The sequence below is a fragment of the Suillus paluster genome, assembly GCF_016628075.1.
Source record: "Suillus paluster strain FC165 chromosome Unknown EDB91scaffold_165, whole genome shotgun sequence".
Lineage (NCBI taxonomy): Eukaryota > Fungi > Basidiomycota > Agaricomycetes > Boletales > Suillaceae > Suillus > Suillus paluster.
In genome coordinates, this window is record NW_024537725.1 from 22,389 (window position 1) to 42,247 (window position 19,859).

The following is a 19,859-nucleotide window of genomic DNA, read 5'->3' on the forward strand; positions in this document are numbered from 1 at the left end:
GATTGGAAAGCGGAGCGGATATTGATATTAGAGCGGTCAGATCAGGTATATGACACCTGTCATCATCATGTGCACTTCATTATGATAACAATAGATCCTGCAAGCATGCCACTGTAAGAGGCACTGTGCCATCATGCAGTGTCTGTTGCAATCTTCCATACCATCAACATAGTCATGCAACATCACCCACTGCCTCAAGAGCATGTCAATGCTTTCCCTCAACTCAGCACAAAGACCCATCACTCCCCCTGAACTGGGCTTCTTAGCATGCTCATACACTTCCTCCTTCTCCATTCAAGATCGTCAACTATGGATCACCTGGACGAGGCTTTGTGTCCAGAGGTTGAGGAGCTTGATATGGTGGATCAACATCCCATTGTGCAAGATCCGATTCATTGAGGTTATTAGCGCTCTGTGATGCTTGTTGGAACAGGTAGGTGTCTGGAAGATCTGTTATTGCAAGGTTGATTAAATCGGGTGGAAGGGATGGGAGCTCAACATCAGAATCAAGGGTGGGTGACTTGGAAGCATGAATGAGGGCCCAGGACTTTGTTGAACCCTTTCGACTGTGGACTCTGGCATATGTGCACAAATTCCAAAGTCGATGAGTGTTTTTACCTCTGTACATGCAGTATTAGTACTTAGAGAAGAAATACTCAAAGCAAGAGTTCTCCACACCTTTCAGATCAATCATACTTTGCTGTGTGTTGATGTGTTACAGCAGTTTTATTAGCAAGAGTGAGGTGTTTTGCTTTCCGCCCCATAAGTAAAGAGGTAAAGAAGTCTAATGTCATGGAGCATCTTAATATGTGCACTAGATGATTTTTTGTGTACATTGGAGGTATTAGGACATGTTTTTTTATATGTGAACATTGTTATCCAAACACTGATTGGCTGATTAAACTTGGCTGTACAGAACATGCATCCTCAACATGTTGCCACAGTGCCTCGGGTGCAACATGTACCTCACATAGTTCTGATACCCTCTTGTTCCTCTCCTGTCCCTCTGTAGGTTGTCATCTTGACTGTAACAGCATTTTGACTTTTGACTTCTCTTCTTTTACAGGATTTTTTGTTGCAAATTCACTATGTGAATCCCATTTGTTAAGTGCTCTGGCACATCCACCATGGACTATGAAAGCCCAGGGCACCTCGGGTATTTTCTGCCTCCTACCCTCCTTGTCGTCTGTCAGTCTCTACTGTACAAAGAGCATATTTCTAGCAATTTTTCTGCTCTGAACAAGGTGAGTGGTCAACCGTCGTACACTCAGCCTCAGTTGAGTCAATGCTGAAGCAAGTCTGTCGTGTCCAGTGCCCAACCACTTTTGTAACAACCTCACAAGTTATTTTCCCAGTAGGTTTGTGCACTAGGTCAGTAGCCACCAGCTGATAACACCTCTATAAGTATACTCCATTGCTATACGTGAAATGTCAAGCTCTAGTCCAGAGACCCCTGACTCTAACTCCGAGCAATTTGGTGGCAGTCACTATGTATCTCCTCCTGCCACCCTGACTCCAAGTTGGTTACGCTTGTACATCAAACCGACAGTGCACAATTCTGGCCTTGTTAAAAATGTGCAGGATAGGAGAGCTAAACTACTCACTGATCATCTGGATGAGAGTGGTGAAGTCATGCCCCCAGATCAAAATCTGATGTCGAACACTGTCCAGCCTGAGACAGGACAATGGCTTACTCCCATCTCACAGCAGGAGCTCCCAAACAACTCTGCACAAGGTAGGCAAGGGTTATATGGTGATCTTCCATGCCAAGTTGTGTCGCGTGAACTGTTGTGTGAACCCCAGTGTCATCCTTCAGGCCCATGCGAACCTCCCCTTCCTCTCATTCCTCAGCAACCTCAGCCTAACATGATCCTTCCACAACCTCCCATTGCTACCATGCAGGGAACATGCACACCTGTAGGGTTGAATGGCAGGCAGGATGTCCATGCTGCTCCACTTAACATTGGATTGAGTGTTGATGCTCCTGGCATGCTAGGTCTTTCCTGGGCCACTCCTATGGATGTCTTTGGTCAAGGCACTGCCGCTACATTCAATGATGTGCATTGTCCATTCACAGATACCACATTCAACTTCTCCTTGCTTGATATTCCATGGGATCCTGTGGGCGGGGACTTCAGTTTGGGCAACATATATGATGGCCACACAAATTTGCCAGAGAAATGAATTATCCCACCCATGCCTGCTAATATTCCACACCAGCCTTCCTTCAGTGCTCAACCTGTTGAAGGTGCTTTCCTAAGCAATGGCGATGAAGGAGAATCTCCAGCTAGTGCACTGGTTGACTGTAGGACAGATGAGGTGAATGTGTCATTGGAGGAGAATTTCAAAGCTATCAATGACATATTCAATGATCTTGTCACAAAAACTGGCTTACCTTTGCAGCAAGTCTCTCATGTGTATCACAAGGCCTGTGGACGCATTCATTCCACATTCAATCATTGGAACACATACAGCCACTACTTGAAAGTCAACTAAGAGCAGGAACTGCAAAGGCTTGGCGATATTGAGATAGCTGATGGTGCTCAAATTACACCAACAATCCGAGCTGAATGCTACAAGGTGTTCCAAGTGCCTTTTCTGGATTCATGGCAAGAAATTCTCGAGATGTTTGAGCAAATGGAGATGAGATCAATTGGACCTCAGACAGTCTCACAGCAAACACAGAAATTTGGTAAGGTTTGGAGAAAAGTCGTGAGCACGGTATGTCCAACACTCCATACATCAAAACAAGGTGTGCCAAGCACAAAAGAAGATGAGCCACCACATAAGCATAAATCATCTAAAGTGTTGCCAGAGGCTCCAGCAGCCATGAAAGATGACCTGGATGCTCCAGAGGTTCTCGACATCAATGATTGGCAACTGCAGGTCGATCTTCTTCAATCTATCAAGGGCGGAATCATTGCATTACTCAGTGAGTATTTATTCCTCTTGGTATTGTTGCTTACCATTTACTTACCATTCTCAAGATGAGCTGGGTGGGAAACTCACTGTCTGCTCAGGCAATTTCCCTTGGAAGAAGCTCTGCAGTGACCTTGACCATCAAGGGTTTGTCATTGAAGGCTATCTGGAGGACATTCTTATGCCAGGAGAAACATGCAGCACCAATGCGAGGAGTAAGGGGATCGACAACCTCAACAAACAGGAACAGATCATCTTTGCAGAAGCCTTGAAATCAGGAACACTGGTGATAAAATGTGGGCCCATAGGTACATATTTATGGACATATTCTTAACCTACACTAATTTATCACCAGGTCCAGAGGACAAAGACAAGAGTTGACCTGTCATCATTGGGGAGGCTCCACAACCACACTCTGTTCACTTACATGGCTGGCAGTTGCTTGCCAACAGCATTATGGATCATGAAGGACCATCTCATCTCCAGCCTAGTGCAGCAACTACCAAAGTCAGGAAGCCAACTAGCAGGCAGGCCACACCCATTGCTCTCCCCATAGTTGTCAAGGACGATTCTCCCACTTCTGCCATTGTTCATAGGAAAAATCTTGTTGTCTCAGTTGAGATACCTCCTGCACACAAGGCAACAGCAGTACCTTCCAATGACATCATACCTCCTGCACACCCCTTTAAGGTAGTCAGGCCTCCAAAATCAAAGGCAATAGCAGTACCTTCCAATGTCATCACTCTCAATGAGTCAGTGAAGGCACTGTCTGGATCTGAGGGAGATGACTCAGAGTATGATGACCTTCCACAAGATGGGTCTGACTATGAGGATGGAGTCCAGTTCCGCAAATGCAAGGCAAAGACGATTGGTAGCACTGACAGATTTAAGTGTCATGTTCCATCTAGTGACATTGAGGTGATTGAGCTGGAGCCGCGGCCCAAGGGAAAGGGCAAAGAGGCTGCATCACAGAAGGAGAGGGCAAGGGTATGCTATCATGAGCTCACCTCCGATTCTGAAGAGGAACAGAAGCCAGACAAAGTCAAGGAAGGTATGTAGGCTTCATCTCTGTCGCCTGTGTATGATGCTCACCATTGATAACACTTTTTCATAGTTGGCGTGCCTTTGTGACTCTGAGATGGTCCAGTACGTTCAAAGCCAAAGCCAAAGAAGGTTGTGCCCAGTTCAACTGTAGCAGCTCAACAAGTTGCTTTCTATGAAGGTAGGATGCTTCATATGCACAAATCATCAAGAGCAGCAGGACCCTTGGGAGCATCAAAATCATTGGGAGCAAAAGCAGCGGTGGTTGAGGGTGGGATGCTTCATGTGCACAAATCATCGAGAGCAGCAGAACCATTTAGAGCAGCAAGAGGAGGAGTATCACCAGAGCCACTTGACAACTTACCGTCTGCCCCCTCATCTGCCCTCTCATCTCCATTGCCTCAATTTTAGCAACCTCCACACTCACTGGTTCCACCATCATTCACCCAGCACAGCCCTGCCCTCCAAACCACACCATATAAATACAATCATGGCAGAGCCCTTCCAGTGCCTTCATATGGTCAACATCTTGACATGCTGCAAGGTCAGAACTATCCTGATCTGTGCCATGATTAGATCAACTACCAATGGACTGTTCAACCCCTCCAGGTCACAAATCAAGGTTCAGGTGTCGACACTGCCAGTTACAGCCACGCCCAGTATGCTCCTCGCAACAACGTGTATCCACACCTTGTACCCCATCATGCTAACACTGCACATGCGGAAGCTTATAATACTAATGCACCTGCTCATCAGCAATGTCTAGAAGATTACAATACTTGTCCACCAGTACCTTTTCAACAACAACAATATCCAGAAATTTACGGATGTGTGCCTGCTAGTGCACCTTCTGAGCAGCAGCAGCACATGGAGAATTATGGTGCTCATGCACCTGCTCCTCAACAGTACAAGGAGACTTACAACATGTGTGTGCCTGTTCATCAACCACCTGCTTCTCAACAGCATACAGAGACTTACAACACTTGTGTGCCTGCTCCCCAACAAGGACTTGTGGGTCACCATGATGGCATGGTAGCATATAACATGGATGAACACTGGCAGCCTCACTATGGGTCCATGGTGCATCAGGCCGAGAACATACAAACACCCCCGCTCTAGTCAGAGGATGAGCCCTTTGCCTGCTCTAGTTGCATGCTCATCATTGCCACCCCAGCCTGAAGTTAACTAGATGTTACCTCTTGCTTCTTGGAATGCTGTCTTGTATCGAGCGCTCTTGTGAGCACATGCGTTCTTGACATTTACGTACATTTATATCTCACCCATCCTTGCTTTGATCAGTAGTATGTGACTTCCTTTGATGATAGTTTACATATGTACTTTCACATTCCAATAAATCAGGTGTCTCCAGTTAAATGAAACACTTTGAATGTTCATGAAGTGAGAGAAGTCCCGCTAAATAAGATGCATTCAAGGTTCATGACATATGAACATTTAGAACAAATGTTAAATAATGAAGGTCGACTTATCCCAGTTGTTGAATGAGATGCACTTGAGGTTCGCGAAGCACCAGGTATGAGGACAATTAGAACATAAATGGAAAGGTTGAACCCGAGGCTCGCAAGGCACCGGGTAACAGATAGCAAGATGAAACTATTTAAGGCCAAGAAGACTGCTTAGAAAAACCTCCCCAAAGCTCTGAGGCTGTACATCAAGAAGAATGTGTCAGTCTAAAAAATCCCAGAAGTACATAGATCAAGAAGGCACCAATGTAAATCCTTTCTACAAAGCTCAGACACCATGGATCCAGAAGAATATGCCAGTGTAAATCCAAAGCTCCAGAGGCTGTAGATCAACAAGCTCATAGGTCCAGACCATACCTCTGCGTGAACCTCTGCACAAACCTGAGTTGTGAGCAAGGGCAGCAGTCCGACAAAGAAGGGCGCAGATCTGGTATATTTACCATACATGGCAGTGAGCAAAGGGCAAAGGGTATAGACAATACTTACTATGAGAACCTCCACACAAACCTGAGTTGTGAGCAAGGGCAGCAGACCGACAAAGAAGGGCACAGATCTAGTATATTTACCATACATGGCAGTGAGCAAAGGGCAAAGGGTATAGACAATACTTACTACAAGAACCTCTATGCAAACCTGAGTTAAATACCCTCGCAAGGGCAGGAACCTATTGTAGCACCTGGGGGAGACCCTCCCAGGGATGATGGTCTTTCAGCCTAGTTTCCCATAACATGGAAACCGGGTCTGAAAGACTGTGGGAACGTCATTGAAGTGGTGCCAAGGATGACGACATGCTTGCATGGGACAATGACCCACTCAACTGGCCGGACCATCTTGATGATGCCACCACTGCCATTAACCACCAAGTTCTTCCCACTCTCAAGTTTTTGCAGATGGAGCTATTTCTGGGGCAAATTGTCAATACTCCACACTTGGATCTTAGCAACAGCACATCAGCAATTCAAACATCAGACATCAACACTCACATAGTGTATGTTGCACAGCAACAGTTAGAAAACACAAAGCAGCATTCAATAAAAGGGTTTTTGAGCGTAGTCCAAGTGAGGTCATCTTCAATGGCGCATCGGTAAACTGATGAGCCATGAGTTGATTTTGCTTGATTTTTGGTATTTTTGTTGGTATTGGAATGCTTGACATTGAGGCGAAAACCTCGTTCCAACTTGGATTGATTTTGCTTGATGGGTATAGCAGGTTCATAGTACCTCAGGAACGGTAGACTACAGTAAAGTAGGGAAAAACACCAAAAATGCAATCTGAGAAGTTTTAGCCTGTATAGAAGGATCCTGAAGGTATCCTGATGTACCAACCTGGTGGATATACTCTAAATATATATAGGAATGGTCCCCATATCCTCCTGCAGCTGTGTTTCTGCAGGAATTTTTTTCCCAGAGGATGAACCACCAGGAGAGGGTGGGTACACAGCATCACAAGGTCTTGTCCTGTGGCCCTGAGCTCCTGAGACATTGTTCCTATGTTAGAATGGATGTTGGGGACAGTATTCCAAAGTCAATATACCTAGAGATACAAAAATGCGAACCTATTTTATGCTTTCATGTATGTGCTATATTTTTTGATGTAGGGCCATTCAGGGGGTCAAATAAGCGGTATAATATGTTCATAAGAGTGCTAGAACGCTCTCCTATCAAAGGGGCAAAATGCAAATATGCTTTTCACCCTACCCTGCACTGTGAAGAGGCACTGGAGCAATAGTTGGCACAAAAAGCGGTCTATTATGTTCCATTACACATGTATATACTAAACTACTACTTCTATGCAAGGGACAGCTAATTGTGGTGTAGTGGTGAAGCTGTAGTGAGGTGGGGCAGTGTGGATTTGAAGAATGACCAAATGGGGTGATGTTTTTGGTGTTGTGGGGTAATTCCCACAGTAGGTGCCTCAAAATGCGGTGTGGGGATAATGTGGGGGCCTGGATTCTGGAAGGCCAAAATTGAGTTCAACAATTGGCAATCCTCAGTCCTGAATAGGATAGCTGGTAATGCCCAAGAAGCTGCCTTAGATACTACTAGTGCTCCCCAGCTAGTATCAATACAGGAAGCACTTGACAATCCCCACTGAGTATCAAAAACAGTACTGTTACTATGGCCAAGGTGTATGGATACTCCTACCAGGGTGTGGTGGGAGGACAGGTATTTAGACTTATGATTTGTGAGGCTGTAATCAGGACCACAAGACGAGATGCGACATAATTTGAAATGACACAATAAATTAATTTCCGAATGTCGTTGAGCACTTTAAAGACGATGGGTATCCACGCGGGTGGTGATAACAATTGCAAATAAAGCAAGGTCATCGCCGGCGACGGCGCCTAGTGGAACGATACGTATTATAGTGAATGCACATGATAAAGTAGAAAAGGAAATGTACTGTGTGCGATGACGACGATGATGAAACTATGTGCGATGATGACGATGATGATTCAACAATGTGGAGGGATGCGCAGTATTTGATCAATTCTCTAGTACCAGGTTGATGGAAAAGCCGGCACTGCAAGAGTAACCTGTCCCACGTCTGGCATAATATGTAGTTGCCTGGCGCATCTGGAGCGTATAAAGGGGAGGGGTGAGTGCTAGCTTTCGACTCAACAAAGAAAAATCATCAAGTCTCAGCCCTCTCTTGCATCCAAACATGAAATTCTCAATCACCACTATGATCATGTCCGCTGCCTTGATGGCTGGTGTAGCCATCGCATACAACCCTATCGGCCTGTCATGCGACACCCCAGGTGAGTACTCTTGTAGCATATCGTGTTCGAAACCGCGTACTTACTACGGCTGCTTGCAGGCGGTTATGGGTGCTCGCAGGATGCGAGTTTGAACGGCGGAAATGCGTTTATTTACGAATGTGGACCGTCAGACACGTTCGTTTACGTCGCGGGCTGCCGCTGCCCTACTTGCTGCCAGGCCACGACCACCGGTGCGTACTGCACGTGAGAGCAAAGTGTGAGAACGGTTTTCCTTCGATGCTTCCCGAGTGCGAGTGCTGATGAGTTTGCTTTCGCACAAAAAGCTCATGCGTGGAATAATGCAGCGTGATCCGTGAGAGAGAATTCGAAGGAGTGCTGTAGTCTGCTCAATAATAAACCGTGTCTTGAACCAATCCCACTTGCTCGTGACATTGTAATGCCGCACTTCAATTTTCAAAGCGTGAGTTGTGCTGGAATTGTCCCTGGATCACGAATTGTCATTCCTAAATGGACCATCAACTCGAAGGACTGTTGACGAGTAGAATGAACGAGGTGTTCGAGTACCACAACACTCGGTCTCACCGCTGCACACTGAAAATAGGAATGGGCTGGGTGAGATGATATCGTTGATATATGGCGGGAACATACAGTTCCCCTACTTTTGACACTCCGACCGAACTAGCACGTTGAAACCGGCAGCCGTAGCGTCGTCTGTCCCAAACATGTAGGTCCCTCAGGTGCATTCGTGCTCATCAACGCGTTCTAGCATCATATGTCTTTGTCCCTTTGTCCAAGTTGCTATTGTGGAGGATCGATCGATGAGAGACGAGCGGCCGCAGTGTGGTTTGCGTGGATCCATCTTGCCGTCGGTATCTCTATCATTGGTCGATTGATCAAGTCAACATGCCCTCGCCGTAAATGAATGCGCAGACACGACCCTCTCGTCTCCCAATGGTTCCACTGTCTATGCATGGGTCAGCACTAATACGCCTCTATGGCGCTGGATCTGTTCAACTATTCTTCACATGCAAAACTCACACACGCACAGACGCCACACACACACAAACGAGACGCACACATAATCACTCCTTCGCATACACATTCTTGTATTGTAGGAAAATTAGTACTGCACTATGATCATTCATAAAATTCATTGATGCCCCAAGGTATCCAACTCTGCACGTGTCAACATTGGGCCAGGCTCCGTGATCAGAGCTGCCAACAACTGCTGAGCCGATCTTGAAACGCCTCGCAAGGCTGCCGTGAGGTTGAAAGAGTCTAGTGAGGCCTTACGAGACGAGTATGCGCACCTTGCATAATGACGAACAAATACATTCAAGCCTCGGAAGGCATCATGTGGCCGTGGGAGACTCTCCAGACCTTGCCGGACCTTATTAGATTTGGGCACTTTTGCTGATGGCCCTTCTCATCGACACTTACATCAAGGATCCACCCAGCGCGAACATCTTTTTGACACCAATACTGGTAGCTTTCCGTTTTCTTTTCTCGCTCTCGTCCGCCAGCCGAGGTTTTGCTGCCAATGCTGGCGGCTTCGGTGCGTTTTTTTTGCCCTTGGACTCTACTTGATTGGCGCTTATAGAACCCTTCATTAGCAGCCTTGTCTGCAATATAAATTGATCATCACTCCGAGACCTACTCACTTCTCATCACTTCGTCTCGTCCACCGGCCAGGCCTTAAAAAGATTCGAGGCTTTGCTGCCAATGCTGGCGACTCTCAGTGCGTTTCACTCGGAGACCTACTCACTTCTCATCGCTCCATCTCGTCTACCAGCCGGGCCTTAAAAAGATTCGTCTATAGAACCCTTCATCAGCAGCCTTGTCTGCAATATAAATTGATTATCGAATCATGTCAGATCTAATAGTGCAGTACTAATTTTTCTACGGTACGAGAGTGTATGCGACGGAGTGATTATGTGTGTGCGTCTCGTTTGTGTGTGTGTGGCATCTGTGCGTGTGTGAGTTTTGCATGTGAAGAATAGTTGAACAGATCCAGCGCCATACGCCTCGCTCAAGTTTTTTAACCCTGTCTACACACTGGATGCAGTGTTATACATTTCCTTCAACCTAGATAATACGAGAAGAATTCTAGTTTGACCACTGGCATTTGTCTGCTGGTCGTGTCTACACGCGATGTTTTACTGCGCTCGATGACCTGTGGTACGAGTGTTATCGTCAAAGTTCACCCCACACTTGTGCTCCAGGCAAAGTCGAGTCAGTCTTCAGAGTTTTACTTCGAGAGCTCGTACTACTTAGAGTCTATAATGCTAGATTGATACATTCAAAGTGGACTATAGTCCTAAAACCAGGATACATCATCTAGGCAGGTTGTCCATCATCCAGATGGATGTATCCTTCGATACATCCATGGCGGATCCAAAATTTTGATTCTCGGCACTTTCCAGGCCTTCTTGGGAGGGGTCGAGTACCAAAACTAGACACTCTCAGCTCTCCGGCCAGGTCCCCTTCTAGATCTTGATTTCAGCTAGATCTTGATTTCAGCTATTTCTGATCTGGCGGCTATGGGTGAGATAGATCTTCACTTCGAAAGAAGAAACCATCGAGCACGTCGCTGCGCACTAAGGCTCGTCGTGTAAGTCAACCTGTCGTCACGTGATGTTCGTATTCTCGCCCTTCATTTTCTAGCTTTAAGTGACAGGTTGTCGCATTGACTTAACACTCCGCGTACTGTTTGCTTCGCCCACCGTCTATACTATGTATGTGTATGGCGGTCTACACTGAGTCTTGTACCACGTGATGTACATATTCTCGCATTTCTAAGTGTTTTCAGATTTTCACTGATCAGAAACATGTAAGCTCATTTTATTATCAAGACAACAATTATGAACGACGACAAAATAACTATATGCGAAGATAGGTATGGTAGTGACTGCAGAGCTTTGAAACTTTAAACTCTTTGTTTCCTGTTTGTCAAGTTAGATTTACTGAATTTATAAACGACGAAAATAACGCACTTCTTGTGACCTGAGACACCATCTTCGCCTGCCGGTCCACGGCGCTTGCTAGCAATCAGACGGTTATCACCAATACTGTTAGCAATAACATTGCGCGAGGATGGAACAGAGACTCGGCCGGTCCTGCGCAGAACGGAACACTCGACGGGTGCGGGAGGCTGGCTTTGTTGATCGGGTATGGTAGATGGGGATGCGACGGGTGCGAGAGGCTGACTTTGTTGATCGGGTATGGTAGATGGGGATGAAACTGGCGCAGCGGACGAAGGAACAGCAGCTGGAGGAAGCATGGGTGAGTCCTCCGGAGCTAAGATGGGTGTAGGCTGAAATAAATCCATGGATGGGGCCTGGATTCGCGTAGACTCAGAGGACAATGTGGTGGTTGGAGGAAGTGCGGGTGAGTTCTGCAGTGGTGTGGGTAAGTCCTGCAGTGGTACCACAATGGGTGCAGGCTGAGATATATTTCGGGGCAAGCCAGGAGGTGGAGTTATGGGAGGTGATGGCGACGTGTTTGGGGGCAAGCCAGGAGGTGGAGTTATGGGAGCTGACGGCGACTCCAAGGCAGATGCTGCCTGCGGGTAGGGAGGTAAGCATGGCAGGTTTGGATTTCCGCCTGACGCCTCAAATGCGTCGACTTGCGCAGAGAGTCCCTCCCAGAATGAGTCGTCTATGTCCGGCCAATTGATATCAGTCGAGTTTTCAGGCAAATTGATGTCTGGGACTTTGTCCGCCTGGGACGATGTGTTGAACATCACCTGACCAGATGTGTCATCATGGCTAATTCCTAACCCCGCACTTATCGGTGAACGATCACCGCCATCATCATGATCGAGATCGCTCGCACTCCCTAGCCTCGCCTTCAAAGTCGCTGTGGCCTCTGCTATTGATAAATTGGTAAGTCGGATGCTATAAGTGACTACAGCGAACTCACGATATACTCTGTGTAGATAGTCTTTAAAAGGGGACATAATAGCGCTCTCAAATTCTGGGTATGTTTGACTGAAGTTGTTCCCGTACTTCGTTTGACCTACATGAAAACTTCGCATCCGAGGTGAGTACTGAATGCTACGGATAAATATGGATGACTTACCTATAGACATCAATCAATCCACCAAGCTCTGGAGAAGGGCCACCTGCGAGGAGGGAGAACGAAAACCCTGTCGCATCCGCAAGTCCGGTCAAGAATTTATTGACTATAGCGGCGAGTTTTTCAATATTTCTATGAAGGCGTCAGCTTATTGACATGTCAGAATTCGTGAATCATTACCTCCCATAATCGTCTTCGCTCCACATTCCCTCCTTCTCGTTGTCTCTGTGCATCTTCGCATCCTCGATGTACTTCCGTACCTCCGCCTTAACTTCATTTGTCTCTCCTTCGTAGAGGTTCGCTACCTCCTTTTTGGCAATGGCTACACGCATCCCATTAGTAAGTGCCTTGTTCTCGGCTTGTAGCGCCTCAGCTTCTGCCTTTAGTCTGTTATCAACCATGAACTTTACACGCCTCTGGTAGTAAAGTTTGGAATACGCCTCGACTTCCTGAAGGGAACGTGTCGGCTTTTCACATTCGGTGACACTCTTCAGTACCGCATTGAACACGTTTGCGGCCTCAGCCTTTGCTTGCCGTCCCGTCTTCGTAGACCCGAGGCTATTTTTGAAACGGTTCTCTAATTTCTGCAAGCATCTATTAACATGATTGTTTCAACAGGATATTTTGCGGTGATGACGCACCTTTTTTCGCTCGGCTTCAGCCTGATCCATGATCACAAGCTCGTCCCTGGTCAGCGGCCCGATAGGTGGCACTGTAGCTGGCCTTGGCTCGGGGAATACATCAAGCCACTCCCCCAACAAGTCGGTAAAGAAATTTGCCCAGTTCTTGGCTCGGTCTGATTGCTTTGCGCGATACTTCTCATACCAAGGACCCAGCCATGCCTCCTGCTCAGGAGTGCTCCATTTCGGGGGTGTCATCTATATTAATTGTTATGCAATGAGCGCTGTCATTAAAATGTTCACGTACGTTGCCTCACACGATCATGGGATGGGTATACTTATGTAGCACGAATTGAATGATAATAGTTCGATATTTTGCTCTCAAACATCCCACGCACGGGCCCCCAAATGTACTTTTTGCGCTGGAAGGAGCTCGCAGCTGTATTTTGGCTCAATGTATGTAGTCGCGAATTATGTATGGTACTAATCAAATCCTGATGTCCTTCTGATACATTTGTTCCCCCAACCATTGTGCCGTTGTAAGCTCCACAACTCCTCCGGACATTTCAAGAAGCTGAATGTCCTCCAAGTATGCGGCTGTGGTCTTCAAGAATCGAGAGACCGTGTCAGCGGCATGCCACTCAGGTGAGATACCACATAAATTTAGGATCTTGTCTTGTGCACGAATCACACGCTTGAGTAGTTTTTCAATCTCGCCGGTTGAGTTCACGATGATAGAGATATCACCCTTTGTACTGCAATCATCTGGGATGCTCTTGACGTACTCGGCCAACTTGTCCTTGGCGAACTCGCAGGGGTCGGCACCGATCAATGTGAGCATGTCGTCCTTGGCGACTTTGATGGCGAGTAAGCATACCGGAAGATTGGATCTGTTGGACATTAATTTTTCATTTCAATACATATTTCTATTTTTAAAAGCAGAATAGAACTTACAGTGTGTCAGTTTCATCATCGTCACTGGAATTGTCAGTGTCTGATTCAGACTCGTCATCATCGTCACAGCCATGCAATGCTTTCGCCACAGCTCTCAAGATCTCTTTTGATATCGCCTCTGCTTCCTTGTCACGTTTCTTTACACCATGCGCCCTCCGCCGTTGTAAGATTTCGTCTCTATGTCTGTAGGTGTCAGGAACAGCATCGGGAACAATTAATAAAATTATGACATACTTGGCATAGTAGCGTCTGTGCTTTTCTCGTGCAGCCTCCATTCTTTCTTGCACCGTTTTGTGAATAGTTGGACGTGCCATCATTGGAGGACTAGGATTGAAATTGTAGTGATATAGGTTCAGAAAAAGTTGAAAAGAAGCAGAGCTCAAAGAAGCTCAGGTTTTCAAACGTTCAGGGAGTCCGACCATAATAAATATATTGATGTTGTCTCTGAGTGAGCCATATTGATATTAACATAGTAAAATGCATGCAGGAACGTAGTACTGGGTGGGCCGCCACCTTCTAGACTTATGAGATTTATTTTAAATAGGTAGTATATGTATGGTCTTCATAAATTGTAATGGTCGCACTACTAGTACAACTGTTAACACCCATAAGAGGTGATCAATACTAAGACTTGCGGTCCGACCAAAACTCATAACTCGCCTGTCTCAATCCGCAAGTGCCTACAACAATTCCTTTTCATACAAATCAATGCCTCGTCTTAAGCTCTCCCACCTAATATACTAGTAAGTTTTCAATCCCACTCATTAGGCCAACTCTACATAGATTACACTTGAAGTTGGCACAGTTGAAGCTTATTTACGTGATATCAACAGCACATTGCACTGTGTGACAACACTAGCTCTTACTCTCACTCACAATCATGGCTGGAGCAGGCGGCCGTCCCAGCAAGAAGCCTCGACTTGTTCGACATCCTGTCCCAGGTTCTGCTGGACAATCCTCCCAGAACGTCCACCGCCATCGAGTATTCGCAATTCAACCTACCGGACAAATCAACCTGGAGACAAGATATCTTGATGCTGTCCTACCGGTGGACAATGTCTCAGAGACTCATGATGTTAGTGCTGACTGCTGCAAGACTGATCCCTGGAATGAGACCTATATATCTCTTGACGCTGAACCTCATGAGATCTACGTTCTGACTGAAAAACAAAAGCAGATGGTTAAAGTGAGCGACATTTCCCTTTTTTTATTCAACTAAACCTGACTTCTGCATTGTCTTTTCCATGATAGGACGATCCGATGTGCGTCTGGACCTCGGAACGATTGCATTACCTAGATGAATTGATTCAATTAGAAGGGCGCGGGAAGGCTGATCATTCATGCCATGCTTGTGGGGACTTGGACACATCATATCGTTGTGAGGATTGTTTTTCAGTTGATTTATTTTGCCGTCTGTGCATGATCAAATTCCACCAGAATGTACCACTTCATCGAGTCAAGGTAGGTTCGCATTTCGGTTACTACCAACTTGGTGTACCTTTCTCTGACAACACTATCTCAGCAATGGCAGGACAGATATTTTCACCCTACAACTTTAAAACACCTTGGCCTGCACATCCAATTAGGAGATCACACTGGCCAGTCCTGCTGCAATCCCAAACCCGCACGAGAGGATGATTTTGTTGTAATCGATGTCCATGGAATACACGAGGTCGCGCTCGACTTCTGTAGCTGTGCGAATGCACCATCCCACTACAGACAACTTTTGCGTGGCCACTTCTTTCCATCAACTTCAACAGATCCGAGGACTGCAGCAACATTTGCAGTTCTCGAACATTTCCACCTCCTTTCGTTCGAGTCTAAAGTGTCGGCTTACGAGTTTTATCATTGCCTTGCATGTCAAAGTGACAACACAGGCATTAAGCCTATCAAGGTGACTGACACTCGTTTCTTACTTAGTTACTGACTAATTTATCCACACAGGACCGCTACTCTGTCTTTTTAAGGATCATGAGACAGTGGCAGAATCTCACATCGTTGAAACGATCAGGTCGCGGTCATGACCCTGCAGGAGTTGATGCAATGCAACAAGGACAACTCGCAGTCCTGTGCCCTGCCTGTCCGCAGCTTGGAAAAAATGTCCCTGAGGACTTAGCACATGTCAGCTCAAATGAACGGTATGTTTTCCTCCGTCTACTCATTCAATCATTAACTTACTGTTTTACACAGATGGCTTTACTCGCTATTCTTGGCCATTGACGCCAATTTTCACCTTAAGCATCGTCTCGTGTCAAACAATATCAAGGACCCTGGGCTCAGTCCTGGATGGGGGTATTTTGTGGAAGAAGGACAGTACAAGACATACCTTTGCGATCATGCAGATGTTAGGCAAGAGGTTTGTTATTTTAACTTCACTTATATCATGGCGTACTAATACATGCTTTAGAAGAGCATGTGCGTTAGCCACAATGCCATCAACATGGCAGATACCAAGCTTTCCAAAGGGCTTGTGGCAACCAGTGTAGGCTCAGTTGTTTGTGCGCGGCATGACATGCAGCTGGCAAGTGGTGTTGGAGATTTGCAAAGAGGCGAAAAGTGAGTAATTTTATCAATGCCATTGCTACAGGTACTCATGCCTCCATCAGATATATGAACATGGATTACATTGTATTCTCCGCCCTGTCTGCTTTTGCGTCCACTCCCATAGTCAACTTTTCCTATGATATTGCCTGCCAGTGGCACAAAAAGCTCTGACAGTGTGTTTCGACCCTTCCTTCGCAACTCCAACCCAATCGCGTGCACACGGCCTTCAACTTCTTTGTGCTGAAGTTTCATATTGCTGCTCATATTGCTGCTTGCCAAACAAATTTCTCCTTCAACTGGACACCGGGAGTCGGTCGAACAGATGGGGAAGCGCCAGAACGTGGATGGGCCGATATAAACCGCATCACTGCAAGTACGAAGGAAATGGGGCCCAGTAGTTGTCGAGAAGTTCTTGACGACCATTTCGGCAATTGGAACTGGAAGAAGGTGACTGCATTCGGTACGTCTTTGCAGCAGTCACCTCGTTGACATAAACTAACTATAGCGATGTATTTTTAAAGGTTGTGTCTTACTCCACAAGATCAAGGAAGCCATCAAAGCCAAAACAGAACATTGCCATGCCCTTACGGAGTTGGAAGAGTCAATCAAGCAATCAGACTTAGGCGTTGCCTCACTCACAAATTGGACAAATGAAGTCTTAGCATGGGAGCTAGACCACTCAAATCCGAATCCGTTTGAGAGCAGGGTTACAGGTAAAAATTTTGGCCTTCATTCAAGTTGTTTATAGTCTCATGGGAAGTTCAGCCACAATGCAGGCGGCCGTTCATCTAGAGCTACTAATGCAAGATGCGCAAGATTTAGAGGACAGATCTTCGGTTTCACTTCATTCTGATGTGACACCGAGCATTCTCATCAGCACGGGTCTGGATATTGAGCATGCACAGTAGGTGGCAAGTGAATTCAAGCAATACTACACTAATTTTGTTTTCTAGATGACGGCTTCGTGCAGATAACGAGAGCTTAGGTCAACATGCAACAAATGAACAACAAACAAAGATCCTAGCATGCAGCAATAGTCTCCAATGTTGTATTGAAGCATGGACTAAGATTCAAGTCTTATACATGCCATCTGTCTCTCAACTCCGTGCTACTAATGCTACCGGCCACAACCGTATGCCCAGTGATGATGAAGAGAGTGGATGTCCAAGGCCAAGGCCCAATTCTGTCAAACCTGAGGACTTTCAGCTGCTATTTCCTTCCGACATCTGCAGCTACGCACTGTGCGATCCAAAACTACTTCACATAGAATGGTCATTGCATTTTGCGCAGGCAAATGACGCTCTGGATGAGTGCCGATCCCATATACACCTTTGCCATCAGCTCTTGCATTTCAAAGGCCAGCACCTACGTGGACAATGCACCAATACTCGGGTGCGGAAGACCATACAAGCTGTCGATGACTGGCTAGTCCTCAGCCATGATAAATATTTGTGTGCGCATAGCGCATTGGTCTGCCTGTCAAGGCACATTGATCATGTCAGGTGGGATCGCGGCCTACAACCACTGAAGAAAACAAACCTCAGACCAATAGGTGATCTTGGGGGACAGACTCTGGGCACAGCAATCATGCCGTGGATCTGGCTTACTCATGGGATCTCTTCGCATGACAGCAAGGGGCTGCAAGACAGTAAGTGATCATGCAGCACTGTTTTCGTTTGAAGACAACAGACTTACTCTGCGGTGGATTTAGCACTCTGCGTCGAATGGTGTAAGGCAAGGGCCCGACATAACTGGTGGGAAGAAGAAATCCAGCTATTACTGGTTGAGATGCAGCGCGTGTTGGCATTTCTCGCATGGGAAGCCAGACAGTGGGACGAGCGAGCAACCCTTCACATGGTAGAGTGGTCAGAATATGCAGAAGGTCTGATTGCATATGCAAACCGCCAGGGTGCTATCCATCATGGCTTGTCTGCAAGCTTTTCGGGAATGTGGAGGGATGTGGGAGCCCTAGTAAGTGCGGGTTTGGATTATGGTGCAGAAGGCCAGCAGGATGATGGACCTTCTATTGACGAACCTTCTATTATTGAACCCCCACATGAAGATCTCGATGGGGTTGATTAGTAGCTTCTGTACCTTCATACATAGTGACGTCTTCAATGAATCAATGTTTGGATCTCAGATTCTCAGAAAATGCTCAACTTGCTCAACTTAGACATTGGCCGGGCATCCGCCGTCAAAGTAACAAATGTGCCGGCTCTCGGATGGAAGATAGATGGATAATTAGCCTACAGTGATGTATCATGTCAATGGATAGTTGAACCAAGGGATGTATTCCAGTTTTAGGGCTATAGCCCATAATGATATATCTGTCTACCAACATCAGGTGCTACTTATGCACTTAGAAGACTCGCAATTTGCAATTCTCCTTCTCTTCCCACTTTCACATGTGGCTCTCTGTGGCTCTCTGATTTTTGATCGCCCACTAGTACTCACCTCCCATCCCATCAACTCCAGTGTGCTTTGGTCTAACCTCTTCATCCACAATTAGGCCGCATTGTGCATGAAAGGTTCAGATCATAACGCGCTCCAAAGGTTTGTTTTTCCGATCCCGATTCTTTCATCTCCCCTCCAGTGAGTCATTTTCTGTTTCTTCTGTTTCTTTGCATCCCCAGGTTGCCCAGACACGGCGTAACTCATAACTATCTTCCCCCTCCCAGCATTACTAAGTAATATCTCTTTCCCTCTCTCAACACTCCCAACCGTGCCTATTTGAGAGCCATTTTAGAGAGTCCTGACGGCCGAACATCACAGGGAGCTTATGGGGGCCTCCGTGAGCATCAAAGTTCTTTCCAATAAGTGAGCAAACTAAGTCTTTTGCTGATGGTCTATTTGGCAATTCTCGTAACAGGTGGTGATCTACTGTCATACACCTGGCTGGACATTGCTCCTCCTGTTGGGTATCCCGTCTCCCCCACTTCTTCACATCACCTTCAGCAGTTAAACAAAGTTGTTGACTTCAGACAAGTCGGATACCCAAATACATTAGTGGCGTGATACTGATGATCGCCTGCATGTCAACTGAGAACAATGAGCTGCACAATATCCACAAACCACTTACATTGTTATACGCACACATTGCGGGTGCATTGCGATACATAGTATCGTAACTGCTGGCCTATTAGTGCCTTTGTTCGATGAAGATAGATGTGTAGATGCTGACTCATGAGCAAAATGTGGTTTCTAACGTTCGGCTAAACTGGACACCAGTCCCTGTAGCTATGATACATCAAGCCTGCTAACTACAAGTCACAGGTGATGCATCATCTATGCTTCTTAGCCTGATTTTTGATGCATTAGAACATGCTAAGTAGCAGACCTATAGTGTATAGCTTGGTCATGTGATGACCGCAATTTTGGCTTCCAAAAGCAGAAATTCACTCATTTTGGTCACCCCCTCATGTCAGGCATCCCCACATTGGGTGACTTCCTGTAAGAATTTACAGAAACAAGCTTGTCTGTAAATTTTTGACAAGTTGACAT

General features: G+C 46.3%; 6 protein-coding genes across 6 annotated transcripts; 4 read left to right on the top strand and 2 right to left on the bottom strand.

Moving 5' to 3' along the window:
• Positions 1-1,127: 1,127 nt before the first annotated feature.
• Positions 1,128-5,079, top strand: EDB91DRAFT_1088075 (uncharacterized protein; the record flags this gene model as incomplete). Its single annotated transcript, XM_041316343.1, has 12 exons — positions 1,128-1,244; positions 1,359-1,371; positions 1,406-1,735; positions 1,817-2,121; positions 2,221-2,415; positions 2,503-2,692; positions 2,753-2,932; positions 2,988-3,205; positions 3,358-3,974; positions 4,034-4,065; positions 4,146-4,504; positions 4,537-5,079. 12 exons carry the CDS (start codon positions 1,128-1,130, stop codon positions 5,077-5,079), a joined length of 3,099 nt encoding a protein of 1,032 aa, XP_041169710.1.
• Positions 5,080-7,666: 2,587 nt separating this feature from the next.
• Positions 7,667-8,812, top strand: EDB91DRAFT_1174455 (uncharacterized protein). Its single transcript, XM_041320337.1, has 3 exons — positions 7,667-8,202; positions 8,262-8,419; positions 8,487-8,812. Exons 1-2 carry the CDS (start codon positions 8,106-8,108, stop codon positions 8,408-8,410), a joined length of 246 nt encoding a protein of 81 aa, XP_041169711.1. The 5' UTR covers positions 7,667-8,105; the 3' UTR covers positions 8,411-8,419; positions 8,487-8,812.
• Positions 8,813-9,313: 501 nt separating this feature from the next.
• Positions 9,314-9,773, bottom strand: EDB91DRAFT_1088076 (uncharacterized protein; the record flags this gene model as incomplete). Its single annotated transcript, XM_041316344.1, has 2 exons — positions 9,314-9,473; positions 9,604-9,773. 2 exons carry the CDS (start codon positions 9,771-9,773, stop codon positions 9,314-9,316), a joined length of 330 nt encoding a protein of 109 aa, XP_041169712.1.
• A 1,214-nt stretch (positions 9,774-10,987) lies between these two features.
• EDB91DRAFT_1351358 (uncharacterized protein) lies at positions 10,988-13,118 on the bottom strand (the record flags this gene model as incomplete). The annotated part of the gene is made up of 6 exons (XM_041326128.1): positions 10,988-11,105; positions 11,157-12,033; positions 12,085-12,191; positions 12,244-12,372; positions 12,421-12,824; positions 12,882-13,118. 6 exons carry the CDS (start codon positions 13,116-13,118, stop codon positions 11,090-11,092), a joined length of 1,770 nt encoding a protein of 589 aa, XP_041169713.1. The 3' UTR covers positions 10,988-11,089.
• On the top strand, positions 12,997-14,061 carry EDB91DRAFT_203769 (uncharacterized protein). Its single transcript, XM_041326421.1, has 6 exons — positions 12,997-13,005; positions 13,070-13,163; positions 13,227-13,314; positions 13,373-13,399; positions 13,451-13,819; positions 13,884-14,061. The coding sequence occupies exons 2-5, from the start codon at positions 13,138-13,140 to the stop codon at positions 13,805-13,807; spliced, it is 498 nt and encodes a 165-aa protein (XP_041169714.1). The 5' UTR covers positions 12,997-13,005; positions 13,070-13,137; the 3' UTR covers positions 13,808-13,819; positions 13,884-14,061.
• A 633-nt stretch (positions 14,062-14,694) lies between these two features.
• On the top strand, positions 14,695-18,599 carry EDB91DRAFT_1240203 (uncharacterized protein; the record flags this gene model as incomplete). The annotated part of the gene is made up of 13 exons (XM_041321975.1): positions 14,695-15,000; positions 15,198-15,275; positions 15,337-15,708; positions 15,759-15,952; positions 16,005-16,170; positions 16,222-16,370; positions 16,421-16,481; positions 16,533-16,818; positions 16,880-17,071; positions 17,124-17,262; positions 17,339-18,006; positions 18,070-18,329; positions 18,507-18,599. The coding sequence occupies 13 exons, from the start codon at positions 14,695-14,697 to the stop codon at positions 18,597-18,599; spliced, it is 2,964 nt and encodes a 987-aa protein (XP_041169715.1).
• Between the last annotated feature and the right edge of the window lie 1,260 nt (positions 18,600-19,859).

Excerpts from the sequence above, each read along its gene's own strand:
- EDB91DRAFT_1174455 (XM_041320337.1), top strand. The coding sequence starts at position 8,106 with ATGAAATTCTCAATCACCACTATGATCATGTCCGCTGCCTTGATGGCT. Across the intron at positions 8,203-8,261 it reads CCTGTCATGCGACACCCCAG|GCGGTTATGGGTGCTCGCAG; the intron begins GTGAGTACTCTT and ends GGCTGCTTGCAG.
- EDB91DRAFT_203769 (XM_041326421.1), top strand. The coding sequence starts at position 13,138 with ATGAGCGCTGTCATTAAAATGTTCAC. Across the intron at positions 13,164-13,226 it reads GCTGTCATTAAAATGTTCAC|TTCGATATTTTGCTCTCAAA; the intron begins GTACGTTGCCTC and ends GAATGATAATAG. Across the intron at positions 13,400-13,450 it reads CCCCCAACCATTGTGCCGTT|TATGCGGCTGTGGTCTTCAA; the intron begins GTAAGCTCCACA and ends ATGTCCTCCAAG.